Consider the following 15,752-nt stretch of genomic DNA (forward strand, 5'->3'; position numbering starts at 1 on the left):
CCTTTTCCATTGTTGCTGATGAGGGCTGGTGGTGCATATATTTATTAGCGTGTAAATTCTCAGAAGTTGGCTCCTGTAATGTACCACGTGGTTGTTTCCCTGTTCTAGAAATCTACAAGGCCGCCAAGACAGTCTTCTCTGCCCTGGAGTTCCCAGGAGGTTCAAAAGCTTTCTAGCAGCACCTCACCTCTGATGCTCCCTCCAGGGGCTCCAGCTGCAACCTAGGCAGCCGTCACCTAGCTACTGCTGCCTTTGTGGGGGCCAGGCGAGTGATATCAGGAAACAAACGGAAACGGCCTGTTGGCAGCAGGTCCCCTTCTTTTTAGCCACGCTTCCCTGACCATTTTCTCAGATCTGCAACACATGAAGCCTTTCTCGTCTTCTGTGCACAATCCCCCTACCACCAGCCCATTCCCCTTGTACATTCCTGGAGTGGCTTTGGAAGGAAGTTTTCGAGGGGATTGTTTCTACGCTCCCACTAAACGCCCCCACTGGCCGAGCCAACAAAACAAAAAGCAGCTCTCACAGCTTCCTTGTAGGGCACAAAAAGGCTTTTGATGCTCTCCATTTATCGCAACACACAGTCACACATACACCGGCGGATGTGGAACAGATCATCCTCCTTTCCTTCCCGCCTCTCCACCTTTTTTTTGTTTTGTTTGTTTGCTTGGCGGGGTCACTTCTGTACAGAGCGACGCCCAGGTTCAAGCTTAAGGTAATGCGCTCAACGTCGAGCGCGCCTGTATGCAAAATATATTATGCTGTATTAAAAAGAGAGAGAGAGGGAGGCGTAAAGGGGTGTGTGTTGTTGTATTGTACTGGAGAAGTTCGGAGCGCGCATGCTCGCCCGCACCGTATGACGTGAGCTGACTGGCTAAGCAGGGAAAGATCAAAGCGCGAGTGAGAAGAACCTGAGGCTTTCGGGGAGCTTGCAACACAGAGAGCCGTCGCGCGCGAAGCAGCCGGGTTTAGGGGGCAAGTTTCCTGAAGCACTGAAGCGCGGGGGGGACGGGACCCGGCCTTGCCGCCCCGCTACCTGCGCAAGTCTCCGAGCAAAGTTGCCTTTTGTCCCCCCCCCCCCCCATAATCCTGCTCCTCCTCCTGCTCCTCCTCCTCCACCGCCGCTTTTTCGGAGCGAGCTGCCGGGGACGGCTGGCTGGCGTGAGCGCACATGGGCAGAGGCAACCGAGGCGCCCCAGCCTGGCGCACGCATGACTGAGCGGAAGAATCGCCCGCCAAGAATCCCCGGCAGGTCAAGGCAGGGCAGGGATGTGGCTGCGGCTGCCATGAGACAGAAACTCCGGCGTGGTAGTGGATGTAGGAAGTAGCAGAGGGGCGGCGACCGAGACCGAGAGAAGCTCCCCCTGGCTGGAGTCTCCCGCCTGTAGGAGAAGGAGCAGGCGGCGGCGCAGGAGGAGGCTGAGAGCCGCCTGAGCAGCTGCCCGTCGCCTCGCCATGGATTGCAGCCGCCTCAGGACTCTTATTAATAGATACGTGAGTATCCGGCGCCCCCCTGGGCAGGGGTCGGTGCTGCCTGCCGTCGCCAAGGCGTCCTGGCGAGCGCGCCAAAGCAAAAAAAGAGGAAAGCTTGCCTGGCTTTGCTCATAGTGTAGAAGCGCTGCCTTGCGCGCAGGCATGGCGCACTGGCCCCTCTCGCGCAGAGCACCCGAGCATGGCGAAGATGTTGCTTTCTTTAATTTTAGGGCACCGCAGACCCGAAGGGAGCAAAGCCCGGCGAGTCCCTCCCCGCTTCATCTTTCTGTCTGTGAAATGTTGATCCCCGGAGACAAATTCTCCGCCGCTCCCCTTAGATTTTCCTAGAGATAAAAAGGAAGGGCTTCTCCTCCTTCCCATTCATAGATGTTGTGCCTCATCTACGGTTGATAGTCCTATTACTCTGCGTGCAGTTTGCTTCTGAATAGGTGAATTTAGGAAATCGGCCTCCCACCTGCTTTTAAACACAGGATTACTTTGTGCAGTGCTTTTTTTCTGGGGGACGGACGGACGCAGGGGTAAACATACCCCTAAACATTTTGTGAATCTAAGTATGTCCTCATTGAGGGGCAGTATTTCAATATGAGTAGGGAAATGAGAGTACTGTACCCCTAAACGGTTTTTGTTTTGTTTTTTAAGAAAAAAAGCACTGCTTTTGTGTAAACTTGCATATGCACAACCATCATCTCTTTTTCAACTTTCTAATTTGCTTTTTAAAAATTATTCTTTATACAACATTAAAGTCTCACAAATAATATAACTGATCAAATAATATAATATAACCGTAGAGAGGGGCTTATGATCTGAAAATAGAGATGCTGTATGTGCTTTTGCAACCCAAGAAAAACTCTAATAAAAGCAATTTTTTAAAAAATAAAATATTATTTCACTGCTGGCAGCACAGCTTCCTTCTTTTGGCAACTGGAGGCTGAAAACTATTTGGAACTGATCAAATAACATTAGATTACCCTTCTACTTGGCCGGGCAGAGTGTGGCCATGAACATTTCAGTCCAGCATATGATTTGCTTGCTGTAATTTATGCTTGGGGGAAAGCTAATAGGCCAGCAACACTCAAAATTAATTGACATATGTTGCCAGCGCTTTCTTAAGCCTCTTTAAATCGAATTAAGAAAATGGTTCTCAACAGTTGCCTCTGAAGGTCAGCAACAGATGACAATTGGTTGGATAGCTGCACTAAACCATCACACTAATCCTAAAGAATACTTGCATCATATTCTCCAGTGGAGTTTACTTTCAGAAAATTGTGTGAAGAATGACTGCCTACAGTAACTGAAGTTATTTCCAATTACCTTATTTTTCCATGTATAAGACTAGGTTTTTTCCCCTAAAAATTAATGTCAAAAATTAGGGGCCGTCTTATACACAGATAGTGCCGTGGGTGGGTTTTCTTAAATCCGAGTTCCCAAAAATAGGGGGCGTCATATATGGGGGCATCTTATAGACGGAAAAATACGGTAAATGTGTTTGGTTTGAGGTGTGTAAGAATGTAGCAGAAAATTAGTTCAGCTGAAAGCCAATGGTAAGCATTGTAAAACTGGGGTGCCAGTTTGTATTTGATCCTGTACTTCATTAGGAATCCTGTGGAGAGAGAGAGAGAGAGAACCTCTTGCTACAGTTAATGTTTCAAAAAACCACAATGTAAACAGATTGACAGATATGCACATTTTATGATGCTCGTATATGTAATAAGGCTCTGGAGCCTGTCTGTTTACAAGCTCCCCTTCTTTCTGAAGCTTTCCAGTAAGTGATCCGTCATGAGTCTGATAGTCTCATGATTTGCGCTGAGGTCAGAACAAAAAGCCCTTGAGGCATATTATACATTATTGTCTCCAGCAGGCAGCCATTGCTTAGTTGTCTGTGTTTTCCTGAGCATGCTGATACAATGTATGCTTTCTTATCTAAAAAAGTGGGGGGGGGAACCCATGTAAAATAGTGTGTGTTGGTTGCTTTTAGTCTGCAATCCAATGCATGCTTACCTGGGGTATGAGCCCCATTGAGTGCAGTGGGTCTTACTTCTGAGCAGGACTGCTTTGTTAGTTACTTTGTTTGCAAATGCTGAAGAATGATAATGTGGTAGGTCTAGATGAGCAACCAGTAGCTAATTGTATATTATTTAGCATTTTGGAAGGGCTGTGGTCATATCAGTTGTTTCTTGAGTTGCTAGCCTATAGAGCAGGCAAAGTTGTGCATAGGTAAAGGTAAAGGGACCCCTGACCATTAGGTCCAGTCGTGACCGACTCTGGGGTTGCGCGCTCATCTCGCATTATTGGCCGAGGGAGCCGGCGTATAGCTTCCAGGTCATGTGGACAGCATGACAAAGCCGCTTCTGGCAAACCAGAGCAGCCCATGGAAACGCCGTTTACCTTCCCGCTGTAGCGGTTCCTATTTATCTACTTGCATTTTGACGTGCTTTCGAACTGCTAGGTTGGCAGGAGCTGGGACCAAGCAACGGGAGCTCACCCCGTCACAGGGATTCGAACCGCCGACCTTCTGATCAGCAAGCCCTAGGCTCAGTGGTTTAACCACAGCGCCACCTGAGCAGGCAAAGTTGTGCATACTCCACTCTAAATAAATAAACACAGAAATTTTATGCCAAGAAAGTGTATAAACTATGGAAATGTTGCCAATAAATATACTTGGAGTGGACCCACTGAAATTAATAAAACTTGGTTAGTCACACCTATTAACTTCAGTAGATCTATTCTGAGTAGGGCTAGCATTTGGCACAACCCATAATTTGTTACTGTTTTAGGTAAATTTTATTCTAGTTTTACCACTTCCGTGACTGGTAAGAGGATTTCCTCTTGTTCAGGCATTCCTTTGGCTTCTGGGTTGTCAGCACAGTGGTGAACTTTGGGCTCTCAAATTTCAGTGGTGTCCTATGCGAGACTTAACATTTGGTGGCCTCTGCCTCTCATGATTCATTCCACAGCATTGTTCTGGTGCCCCCTGTTGTGCTGTACCTAGGGTGGCTGAACCAGTCTCGCTACCCTAAAATTGCCTCTGTTAAGCAGGTGCTGTCCATACACTGCCCAGTGTATCCTGACAACATAAGGGCCAGATCTGAGATTATTGGGAAGCTGAGTTGTTCACCCACTACAGCATCTCTGCAGGCTGAGCACTCCTGCAGATTTTATGTAGCCCTGAATATGCGTTAATGCTCACCAGCTTGCACTCTCCTCACAAAACAACAACTTCCACAATCCTCTGTCATCACGGAAAAGGATAATAACATACTGCCATATCTACCCACAATCAGACAAGTGGAAATGTTTTCTTGGTGGGCTAGTATCCACACACCCACACACACCCTGCACACTTGAGCTCTCACCTCAAGTGTGAGGTGGAAATAAAAGAGACTTGCTGAATGCAACAAAGGGTAGGACCTTAAAAGACATCATACACATGTTTTTTTTTAAAATAATAAACAGTGTAAGGTTTTCCCAGTAGTGATGTATGGAAGTGAGAGCTGGACCATAAAGAAGGCTGATCGCCAAAGAATTTATGCTTTTGAATTACGGTGCTGGAGGAGATTCTTGAGAGTCCCACAGACTGCAAGAAGATCAAACCTATCCTTTGATGATATTCCAGCTGAACTATTTAAAATTTTAAAAGATGATGCTGTTAAGGTGCTACACGAGAAGAGAAGACTCCCTGGAAAAGACCCTGATGTTGGGAAAGATGGAGGGCACAAGGAGAAGGGGACGACAGAGGACGAGATGGTTGGACGGTGTTCTCGAAGCCACCAACATGAGTCTGACCAAACTGTGGGAGGCAGTGGAAGACAGGAGTGCCTGGCGTGCTCTGGTCCATGGGGTCATGAAGAGTCAGACACGACTAAACAACCAAACAACAACAACAACAACAACAACACCACACACACACACACACACACCAGGATCAATTCAATTCCCAGGCACTAGTGGGACACTCAGGTTTTCTATGTTTCTGTGAAGATGCACAGTGCCACAGCCTTATCCTAAAGAAAACCTCCTGATCCTCCATCTTAATACGCGCACGCACACACACACACACGCACCCGCACACACACTTTTCACCAGTAATCAAGCACACTTCATTCAGTATACCAGGTGTGTGTAGAACCTTTGCCCCCTCCCCCCGAATTTGCTGAGCTACTATTCCCCACAATCCCTAGCCATTGGCCATGTTTGCTGGGACTGATGGGAATTGTAGTTTAACAACATTCGGCAGGCCCAAGGCTCCCCAGCCCTGCTATGCAATGAGCTTCCAGGTGCTGTGGCCAAACTTAACAATGCTGCAGGTTTTGTGGTGCACGCGATGTACTTGAGTACTTTTAATTTCCAAAGGATTTGCACCCTGTTCAGGGCCATCCTGAATTTGAGTGGATTGAAACGGGCTTAAAATCATATGAACTGCCTCGAAGAGCAACCAAATACAGTAGAAACAAAAGCATGTAAAAAGGCTTGTGAAGAAATTTACAAGCTGGCATTTAGACCTTTTAGATAGCTTTCCAAGTAAAAACTAGGATGAGGTAAATGGCATATTTATTGAGCCGATACACTGATGGTGCTGTATAAATAATGTATGTGTTGGCTTACCAAGTTACGTAGGAAAAGGTAGACAGATACAAGCCTCCAAATAGCTTACAATCTAATAGAGGCAACTGGGAAGAGAACACAGGCAGGAAATAGAGAAGTTTGTGGCTAGGTTGCTTGTGGACAGAAAACTCCTGCCAACATATATATAACAGCGTGTTTGCGGGATTTGAACTGGCTACCGATCTGTTACTGGGCCAAATTCAAAGTTTTGGTGCCGTTAATGCCCAGACAAAGAGGCAGTTTATTGGTGAACACAGCTGCATAGGAAAATGAAAGTAGCTGCAGGAACAAGCTAAAGGGTGGAGTCTTCCCTCCAACCCATAATAACTGGAGACCTTATTTAATTTTGTCATTAGTCATTACTACTTATACTAACTTTTGTCATTAGTCATTACTACTTATACTAACTTATAAGGCCCTGAACAGCTCAGGCTTGAAAGATCGCCTTATCTCTTCTGCAGGAGAGTTACACCTTCAAGTCCTTAAAATATCAGAGGCCTGGTAACTCAGAGCAAGGCTTTCAGTGTAGCTGCACATGTTTTGGGATCAGCATCCCTGTGGAGATAAGTCAGGCACCCACTCTTTATATTTTCCATTGAATACATTTTTGTTATTCACAAGCTTTTCCAGCTGGATTAAAATGTCTCCTTCTCTGTTTTTAAACCCATCTTTAGTTGTTTTTGTATTGTTTGTAAAACTATTTTTGGCTGTTTTTATGGAATGCATGTAAATTTCATTGAGATGGATATGAAAGGCAATTCATGAATAAGTACATTATTTTAAAAAAAACATGGGCAAATGCAGTGCACTGCATTTGTATCTCCCAAGTCAACAAAGATGGATCTGTTTCCATTTTATCCTAGCAGCAAACCTATAAAATAGGTTGGGTGGAGAGACAATGATTGGTCCCAGTAAGCCTTATGCTTGAAAGGAGATTTGAACTCAGGTTCCCCTGCATAAGTGCAAAACTCTAGCCTGGCTGCCCTTACCACTAATGGGAAACAAATGTTGAGAAGAAGTAACTAGAAAAGAAAATACTTGGAGTATAAATGGGGTCTGTAGATAACGTCTCATGTAGGAAATTTCCCTGCATGTGTTGAGTAGGGAACTTGAATGCACTTATGCATACTAATCTTCATTAACTGCAATACTGAAAAAGGAATAATGCAGGTCTCTGTCCAAACAGATCCAGTAACAGGATCAGGTCTATGGGCTTATTTAATAATTGTGCCTACATAAAGAAGTGTTTCAGGGGGCGAAATGGAGAGAAGTATATGAAATGCAGTTAATGGTGGCAGATCAGGTTCATCAATAAAAAAAATAACTGTGGATGGGATTCACTTAACCAGACCCATCAACGGAAGCCCTGTGCAAGGGCTTTTGAGGGAACATTAGGGCTTCCCCTTCTTTACCCCCATGCTCCCTGAAATTGGCTCTGAAGGGGATTGGGAGAACCCCCTATCGAAGAGCAGAGGGAGGACTGTTACGCATGGCAAGGTGAAATGCTTTTGCAGATGGAAGGTATGTCAAAGCATAGCATTGAATTCCAGCCTGTGTGTATAGAAATGCGTGCTATGACTTCAAAACTATGCAGACTTTGTGTTGTGTTTTCTGGGGATGAGGTCCTATGGAAAAAGAACTTGGGCTGTTCCAACCATGAGCTGGCACCATCTTTGAGACTGTGGTTGTTCTAGACACGAAAAAGAATTTAGCATTGTAATCTTACACTTATAGAATGCAGCGGTTTTATAGCTGGGTTGTAAAGTTCACTTGCTCCAAATTGCCCTGTGCTTTAAGGCTGAACAGGTATCTGCAAACACCAGTTTCACATTTAGTTTTTGAATCCCTGTGTTTGCTACTACGCCATTAGGGCGAGCATAATAGGATGATCTAAATTTACAACTGCTGGCTCCTATTTGTATTTGCTGTGGAGAAACCAGAAATGCAGGGCTGAAGGCTTGGAACACTTCTGTAGAGTCACAGGGACAGTGTTGTACCTGCTAGAAGCTGTACATGTGATATACAGTACATGCAACTACCTTGCTCATGTGGCCTGTCCAAAGATGAACTTGAGATAGAATTGCTGTTGTCGTTAATTGGTGTACATAGTGCCATAAAGCACAGGCAAAAAAAGGGCATGTTTCTATTCCCTGCAAGGAGTGGGCAATATAAAGTTTGTTTGCTGAGGAAAGTAAATGTCACAGAAACTACTAAGACTTTGATGTGGGTAGGATGTAGGGTGGGTGGCCAGAGGGCTCCTGCACCTTTAGTTGTTGTGTGGAAATTTTGTTAAAATTTTGTTAGAATTTGTATGGAAGTAAGAGATACAGCAATGGAAAAATAATGTATTTAGGGACGCGTTTCGCAAATAATAGGAAGGAAATTTTAAATATACTTTTTTTCTTTTCTTTTTTTTTCTTTCTTTTCTTTTTTCTTCTTCTTTCTCTTGCTCCCTTTAGGGGTTTCCTAACTATTAAAGTGAGTATATAGGCTCCTTTTTCTTCTTCCTTTTTTCTTTATTCTTTTCTCTTTTTTTATTCCGGGCTTATGTACTATTGAGTTGATTTATGACTGAATATGTATTTTTCTTATATTGTTGGATTTTTGTCCTTTTTTGTATCTTTAATGTATTTTTTGTTTTTTGTGTGCTTGATTTTGGATTTTGTATTTCTTTGAAACTATTTGAATAAAGATCTTTTTAAAAAAATAGTTGTTGTGTGGAAGAGGGAATCTAACAGGTATTGCAGCAGGTATCTTCATACAACAATAGCAGAAGCCCTGCCTTCTTTTGTATCTCTGGCCATGCTTGCAGGATGAAAGGAGATGCTGTCAATAAAAATGGACACCCAGATGTCCACTAACATGAAATTGGGTGGGAAGTATAACAGGGAAGGTTTTTAGGAGACCTCGTGTCTTTAAAGATTAAAATCCAGTGCAGAATTTCTTAACTAGCCCTCCAGATGTTTTGGCCTACAAGTCCCATGATCCCTAGCTAACAGAACCAGTGGTCAGGGAAGATGGGAATTGTAGTCCAAAACATCTGGAGGGCCGAAGTTTGGGGATGCCTGGACTAGATCACCCTTGGATCCCCTTCCAACTCTACAATTCTATGATTCTAGAATTTTGAATAATGCATCTTGCATATACTTATCAGGGTACATTGCCTTCTGCTTCAGTAGACTACTTCCATGAAAGTAATGTGAGAATGGCAGGCAGATCTGTCTCAGTTTCAAACCCAAAGTGCTTTAAAAATGTAGAAAACAGTACAGTCGTACCTAGGGTTACAAACACCTCTGGTTACGAACTCCGCAAACCCGGAAGTATTTTCGCCCCGTGCGTGGTCTGCTCATGCGCAGAAGCTGCACACACGGGTTGTTGCAAAGCGCGAAAACCATGCTTTGAGCATGCGCAAAATGGCGCTTCGGTTTATGACCGTTTCGGGTTACGAACTGCGTCCTGGAACGGATCGTGTTCGTAACGCGAGGTACCACTGTACTGTTGTTTTAAGGGGGAATGATCAAAACAGTTCTACTATACAATATCTATATGGGATTGGGAAATATATGTCTTCAGTTACTTAAATACCAGATAAAGAGCTTTTTTGTTTTGGAGGAGAATATGTTGTCTTCACTGCAGCCTTTTGCTTTAATATATATGGAAATGTTTATTCAGTGGGGATTGCAGCCTAAATTGACTTCCTTTTAATCATTTATAAAGTGGTTCACTGCTAATGTATTCTCGCTAACCTGCAGTTGCTTTCAAAAGCAAAATATGCAAAACCGATATTTGTGGGGGAAATGACTTTTACTCAGAGCATAACTACTAATTTTATTTTATTTTAATTTTGTTGTTTTCATTACGCAGTTGGAAAATGGGCTTATCCAGCAATATATCGATGAGATTTTTTGTTACTGGCCGTGAGCTTTTGTGTTGAAGCAGCAGTGAAGTACACACTTGTTCCTTCTGATAAGTAGCTTTCACTTTAATTCAGTCAACAATAACCTTTTAGAGTGCATTGAGAGTTCAGCACGAGAACTCCTACAGTAAATTTTGTTTGGTTTTCCAAATCTTAAGTGAAAACTTTTATCACGAACCTTTCCTTTTGTTCTGTTCTTTCATGGATAAGTTTGAGAGTCTTTAAGACTGGAAATATACTTCAAAGTACTCCTTTAGTACTTAAATAAACAGTACTTGAACATTTGCATGGGTAAGAACAAAAAACAACAACACACCTCTCCAGTGTACAATCAGGTCCATGTATGCTGCAGGTTAGCTTGAAAGATGGGTCTGAGATCAGGCATGTCCAACAGGTAGATCGTGATCTACCAGTAGATCACTGGACGTCTGTGGTAGATCACCGGTAGATCAGTTGGCTCCCCCCGAAAGAAGCTAAAAAACTTTGGCTCCCCTAAAAAAAGCTCAACATCTTTGCCCTGCACCCCTAAAATGACCTGAACCACCCAAAACAGGGTTTCCTTCCTAAAAAAAAAAAGCTCAATGTTGCTTTCCTCTTCCCTAAAGAAGTTCAACAGCTTTTACATGAACCCCCCAAAACAGGGCTTTCCTTCCTAAAAAATGCTCAACAACTTTGACCTGAACTTTGACCCCCCCCAAAAGGGGGTAGATCGCTGCCAGTTTTTAACTCTGTGAGTAGATCGCAGTCTCTTGGAAGTTGGCCACCCCTAATGACTTCTGCTCAGAAGGACCAAATCTCTACCTCCAAGCTGACATTTGGAAAATGTGCAAAATTGGATGGTCAATATTAGAATGCTCCTAGTATTGTTACTAATTCATATTGCCAGGAGGAATTTCTGATTAAATTTCATCAATAACTTTCCTTCTGTAGAACGGGCTACTACTATAACACTGTGAATATCTGCTTTACATACAGTTTTAACAATGAAAAGTTTATTTATGTTAGGTCGACTGCTTTTTGCTAATGTGCCGGGATTCCATCACACAGGGGCTAGTTTCTGATTAGTTAATATCCACATTTTGTTCTGGTTTTAAAATATAACTTGATATTTTCTGCCATAGATGTCAAAGACTATATCCGTCTATAGTATAGTCTGTGACCAAACATTGTATGCGGAATATGGAGCAGTCTAAATATGCAGTTGTTTGCTGTTTCAGGCAGTCTGAAAGATATGTCCCTTGCAGCATGCAATGATTCCAGCATTAAATGGTCACTAAACTCCTTTGCAGCCAGTGGCAATTGCCTGCTCTGCCTGAATAGGACAGCTGGCTCTGCTCTGTTTAGAATGACTGTTTTTCATTCTGGGCAGTTGTAGACCTTTGACAAGTTCATGGCTTCTGAAGTGTTCTATGTCTTTTGGTGATACGTTCTGCTGACATACTGATGCTTTGTACTATTATGGGGCCAGGCATTTTGATCTCATGTGAGATCTGTTCCTTTTAAGAATTAACCAGTAACATGTGTTTAAAAATTGGTCTCTTGCTTTCCAATCTTAAATGCTAGCCTGCAAATGGTCCTTTTTATTGTCAGTAGCATTTACTTCGAAATAAACCTATTTGGGTGTACGTCTGTCTGTTTGTTTTAAATGCACCCATATCCTACTTTGACCTAAAACTTCCCAGTGTCTGTTTGCTGGAATACTTTAAAATTTCAAGAAGGTGTATATATATATATATATATATATATATATATATATATATATATATATATAGTGCGTACTTACCGTATCTTCCCAGTATACAGTAGAAGTGAATTGAAAACACAGCTATGAATGGGAAAGATGATAGAGATTGCTACAATAATGATTACAAAAGGAAATGTACATAAGCCTGAAATACTCGATTTTTAAAATCTAGAATTATAATTCCCTTTTGGCGTAGTTAAAGCCAATTATGAGCCAATTGAGTGTTTTCACATATTGCTTTAGGGAAAGTGCAGTTAACACCCCATCTGCTTGTCTCAAAAATAATACTTTTGCTTTCAAGGATTTTGTTTGTTAAACTTAACTAGAAGAAAAAGAAAAATCACGACCAACTTACAATTCGTTAAGCAACAACTCCGCAATTTGGGGTAATTTTTCTTGCCCAAGTGGATATCTATGCCCTGAGCTGTCCCACACTCTTCAGGGGGGGTTGTAGCTTCCAGAGAAGTTCTTACTGCTGGTGCAGAGGCTATAGCAGATGTGGCACTGTGGTTGTGGAAGCCAGTTACAGAAAGCTCTAACCCTAGCCAGTTGCATTCTACAGTCCAGTTGCTATTGGTTGCAAAATGCTGCTCTGCTGCATTATGCCTTAAATTTACTATAATTTTCAAACTAAAGACATTCATTAGATTTAATTTTTAAAAGTTGCCAAACTTTAACACAAAGCTTTTAAAAAATATATATATAATAACTAGCTGACCCGGCCACGCGTTGCTGTGGTTCTTTCCTGTGATCCCCCCCCCATCCTGTCATGATCCATGACGTATCCTGCCCCTCCTCCCTCCACCCCGGCTCATCCCTGTGTTTCCGTAGGATACCCTTCCCTCTGTTTACATTGATGTCTTACTCATAAGCACTAGATGATGTTCTTCAGAGGATGGGAGTTAGGAGTAAGTCTCTTTGTATTCAATAGGCTTACTCTCAGGTAAGTTTGTACAGGCTTCTAACCTAAGAATGTTTATGGGGGGGGGAATGTTTCTGGAGCTGGGACAGAGCAGGACATTATAGTGTTGCATTTGAGGTAAAAATATGCCCAGCTCATTATTTTTCCTGCACCAGTAAGTTATACTTTGAAGGTGAGAAATTTTGTGGTGGTTATTTGGGCGGGGACGCTTCCTGTGTGTGTGTGTGTGTTTTACAAAAGAGCAGAACCATGTTGCAATCAACAGGAAATACTGAGAAAATAATGGCATTATATCTTATCTTATCATATTGACTTTAGCTCAAATATCATTGATACTCTGTGCTGAGAGGTTCCCAGTGCAGCACCAGCTTAGCTCTCTCATGCTCCAGCATATCTCCTCTATCTTGGCTCAGCTGGTACCCAGTTGGCTGGGCTGAGTTTAGCCCTGCATATTTTAAGCCAGCATAATCCCTGAAAAAGGGGAGCTCTGGGGGCATGTCCAGTAGGTTTGCCAGGTCAGGAGCATCCCATCTTCTGCAAGTTCAGGGCCCAAACCTGAGATCTAAGAGCAGCCCTTGGTGATGTCATGGGGAGGCCCCTGTTGTTGTGGCATTGGAGACGGAGGTTAATTGGGAGAGGGGAAGGGAGAAGGGCAGACAATGCTATAATTTGCAGCCAGCTCCTGCTGGGCCGATGCTTGCAATGCTGCACGTACAGTTTCCTTAATAATTTCAAGCATTATGATTAAAGGCAAAATGTTGCTAATTAATTTGACTAAGAGATCTCTAGAGCTTTAGCAGAAGTGCATTTCAGAGGGCCAGACAAACCTGGAAACCTAAAGACCAGAGAGGGGGGACTTAGGTGGAATCCTAAACCCATGCAGCTTTATCACTTGACTAGGCAACCTGGTGTAAAATAAACCACCAAAAAGAGTCAATGACTATGTTATTCCATTGCCATGCTTAGGACAACTCAGCCAGCAGTAGGACTATTGCTGAGTAGAGTTTGGATCTGGTTTAACTTTACACCAGTTTGATTTACACCAGCTACTTGTGTATAGGATTGCTCCCTAAGTCTTGTTGATTTCAGAGGCACCGACACTTGATTGCTGGTATATCAGCCTTGTACCTTTTACTCAACATTACGGTACTTTGTTGAAGTATTGCCTCCAATGATAAAGGAACAGGAAACTGTAATGTTTCTATTGTCAAGTGAAAACTCAGCTTCTGAAGTTCAGCCTGAACTAGAAGGCAGAATATCACAAGAATACAGTTATCTCTCCTGCTTTAATTGCCATGGCAACAAATTCAGCGTAGATTAGATAAAACAAAGGCTTTTCTCTCTGTACACTGCACAGACACCAGTTTCTTATCATAATCTCGATTATCCAAGCTTTGATTTAGTGGTATAGCCTTCGAAGATTGTTAAAGAGCTTACGTACCTTACAAGTGTGTTTGTGTGTTTATTTTAAGCTGCATAAACACTTATTATCGGTATTTTTTATTATTATTTTTAGTTCTATCACAAAACATGAATGAATTTGCCTTGTCCTTAGTTTCACAAGATTGTATGCAGTGTTCTCTCTGTTAGGACTAGCTGTGTTGGTTATAGTATATTGCCTTGAAGCAGCAGATGTTGATCTAAAAAGGCTGCACCGCCAACACTGAGGCCTAAGCTTTAACTTCTTCAAAGGGTATAAGTAATGCAGTTGTCTTTCCTCACTTGCAATTATCTAAATCTTATCCAAAGTCTATTGCCAGTTAACTTTGGATTTTTCACATTCTCAATAGTTGAGTAATTAAATCGCAAAGCAGTAGCGATTCTGTTGCCTGATGTCATTGAGTAATCTTCCTGCTTTGCTCAAAAGAGGATTTCATCTAACCTATTTTAACTAGAGGATTAAGGACAATTAGGTTCTTCCACTGCATTGTTGCTAAGATATGATGTTTTGAAATCCTCTGAAATACACTTCTGCTAAAGCTCTAGAGATCTCTTAGTCAAATTAATTAGCAACATTTTCTTTAAAAAAAATTTTTTTAGAAGTTGCATACTGACAATATATATCTTAAGTAGATAGAAAAGTCTTCTCTTCATGCTTTTTAAATACTACTAGCTGGCCCTGCCACGCGTTGCTGTGGGTTATTTGTATGATTTCCCCTACCCTGTGCCGATCCATGACGTATCCCTGTGATTCTCCCACTCCTCCCCTCACCCCCGGCTTATCCCTGTGATTCCCCCCTCATCCCCCTCCCTCATCCCTGTGAATCCCCCAACTCTGTCCTGATCCACGACCTATTATACCCCCTCTTCCCCCCACCCTGGCTTATCCCTGTGATTTCCCCCTCTCCTCCTTCCAAACACCCTGGGTTATCCTTGAGACCCGTTCATTTTGCACACAATCATTCCCCCAAAGCGCGTGTTTTGCCCTGTCCCAACCCTGACTCCCCTACCCACATGTGTTATGTGAAATAACATTTATTCTACCCAAAGGCACAGCCCTGTAAAATGCCCATATTCAGTTGATTCTATGCTGCGGCCTATTCGGTGCCCCCCCACCCCCCACCCAGGCAGGCCCCTAAATCCACTCAGCCTAATCTGCAATGCTGAGGCGAAATACTGTGGAGAGGGCAGGTTTCATCCCTGTGTCTCCCCCCACCCTGTTCTGACCAATTACCCTGCCCCCTATTCGGCCCCCCATCCCCCCCCAGGCAGGCCCCTACCTCCACTTGGCAATGTTGGGCCTTGTTGATGCAAAAGACCTGTTTTCAGTTGGTTGGGCCTCGTTGCTGCAAAAGGCCTGTTTTCAGTTGGTTGCTGTGGAATTTTGTGATGGCATCTGGTGGCTTGGGAGGCAGCAGTGGGCGATCTGCCTTTCTATTGGATGCTGCTGGAGTCTTCAGAGTTTCTGCTGGTGATGTCTAATTTGGGTGCCACTTTTTTGTGTTTAATCATTATTTTAGGTATGAAAGGTTTGCTTTTTTGGAAAAAAAAATTATGCCAGATCCCTCACTGATGGGCATGGAATGTTGTGGCCAAATCTGTTACATTACAGTTCAGCGGTTACGGAGAAAGGC

At 43.2% G+C, this 15,752-nt stretch overlaps 1 protein-coding gene across 3 annotated transcripts in view; it reads left to right on the forward strand.

Annotated features, from left to right (window-relative positions):
* Positions 1–851: 851 nt before the first annotated feature.
* ATP11A (ATPase phospholipid transporting 11A) overlaps positions 852–15,752 on the forward strand; it is a 116,437-nt gene continuing 101,536 nt past the window's right edge. For all 3 annotated transcript variants that reach the window (XM_060273372.2, XM_088668588.1, XM_060273373.2), the window contains exon 1: positions 852–1,494. In XM_060273372.2, the coding sequence (XP_060129355.2) occupies positions 1,456–1,494 (39 nt within the window). In that variant the 5' untranslated portion in view covers positions 852–1,455. The remainder of the gene's footprint in view (positions 1,495–15,752) is intronic.

Source organism: Zootoca vivipara, chromosome 4 (assembly GCF_965207765.1).
Source record: "Zootoca vivipara chromosome 4, rZooViv2.hap1.1, whole genome shotgun sequence".
Lineage (NCBI taxonomy): Eukaryota > Metazoa > Chordata > Lepidosauria > Squamata > Lacertidae > Zootoca > Zootoca vivipara.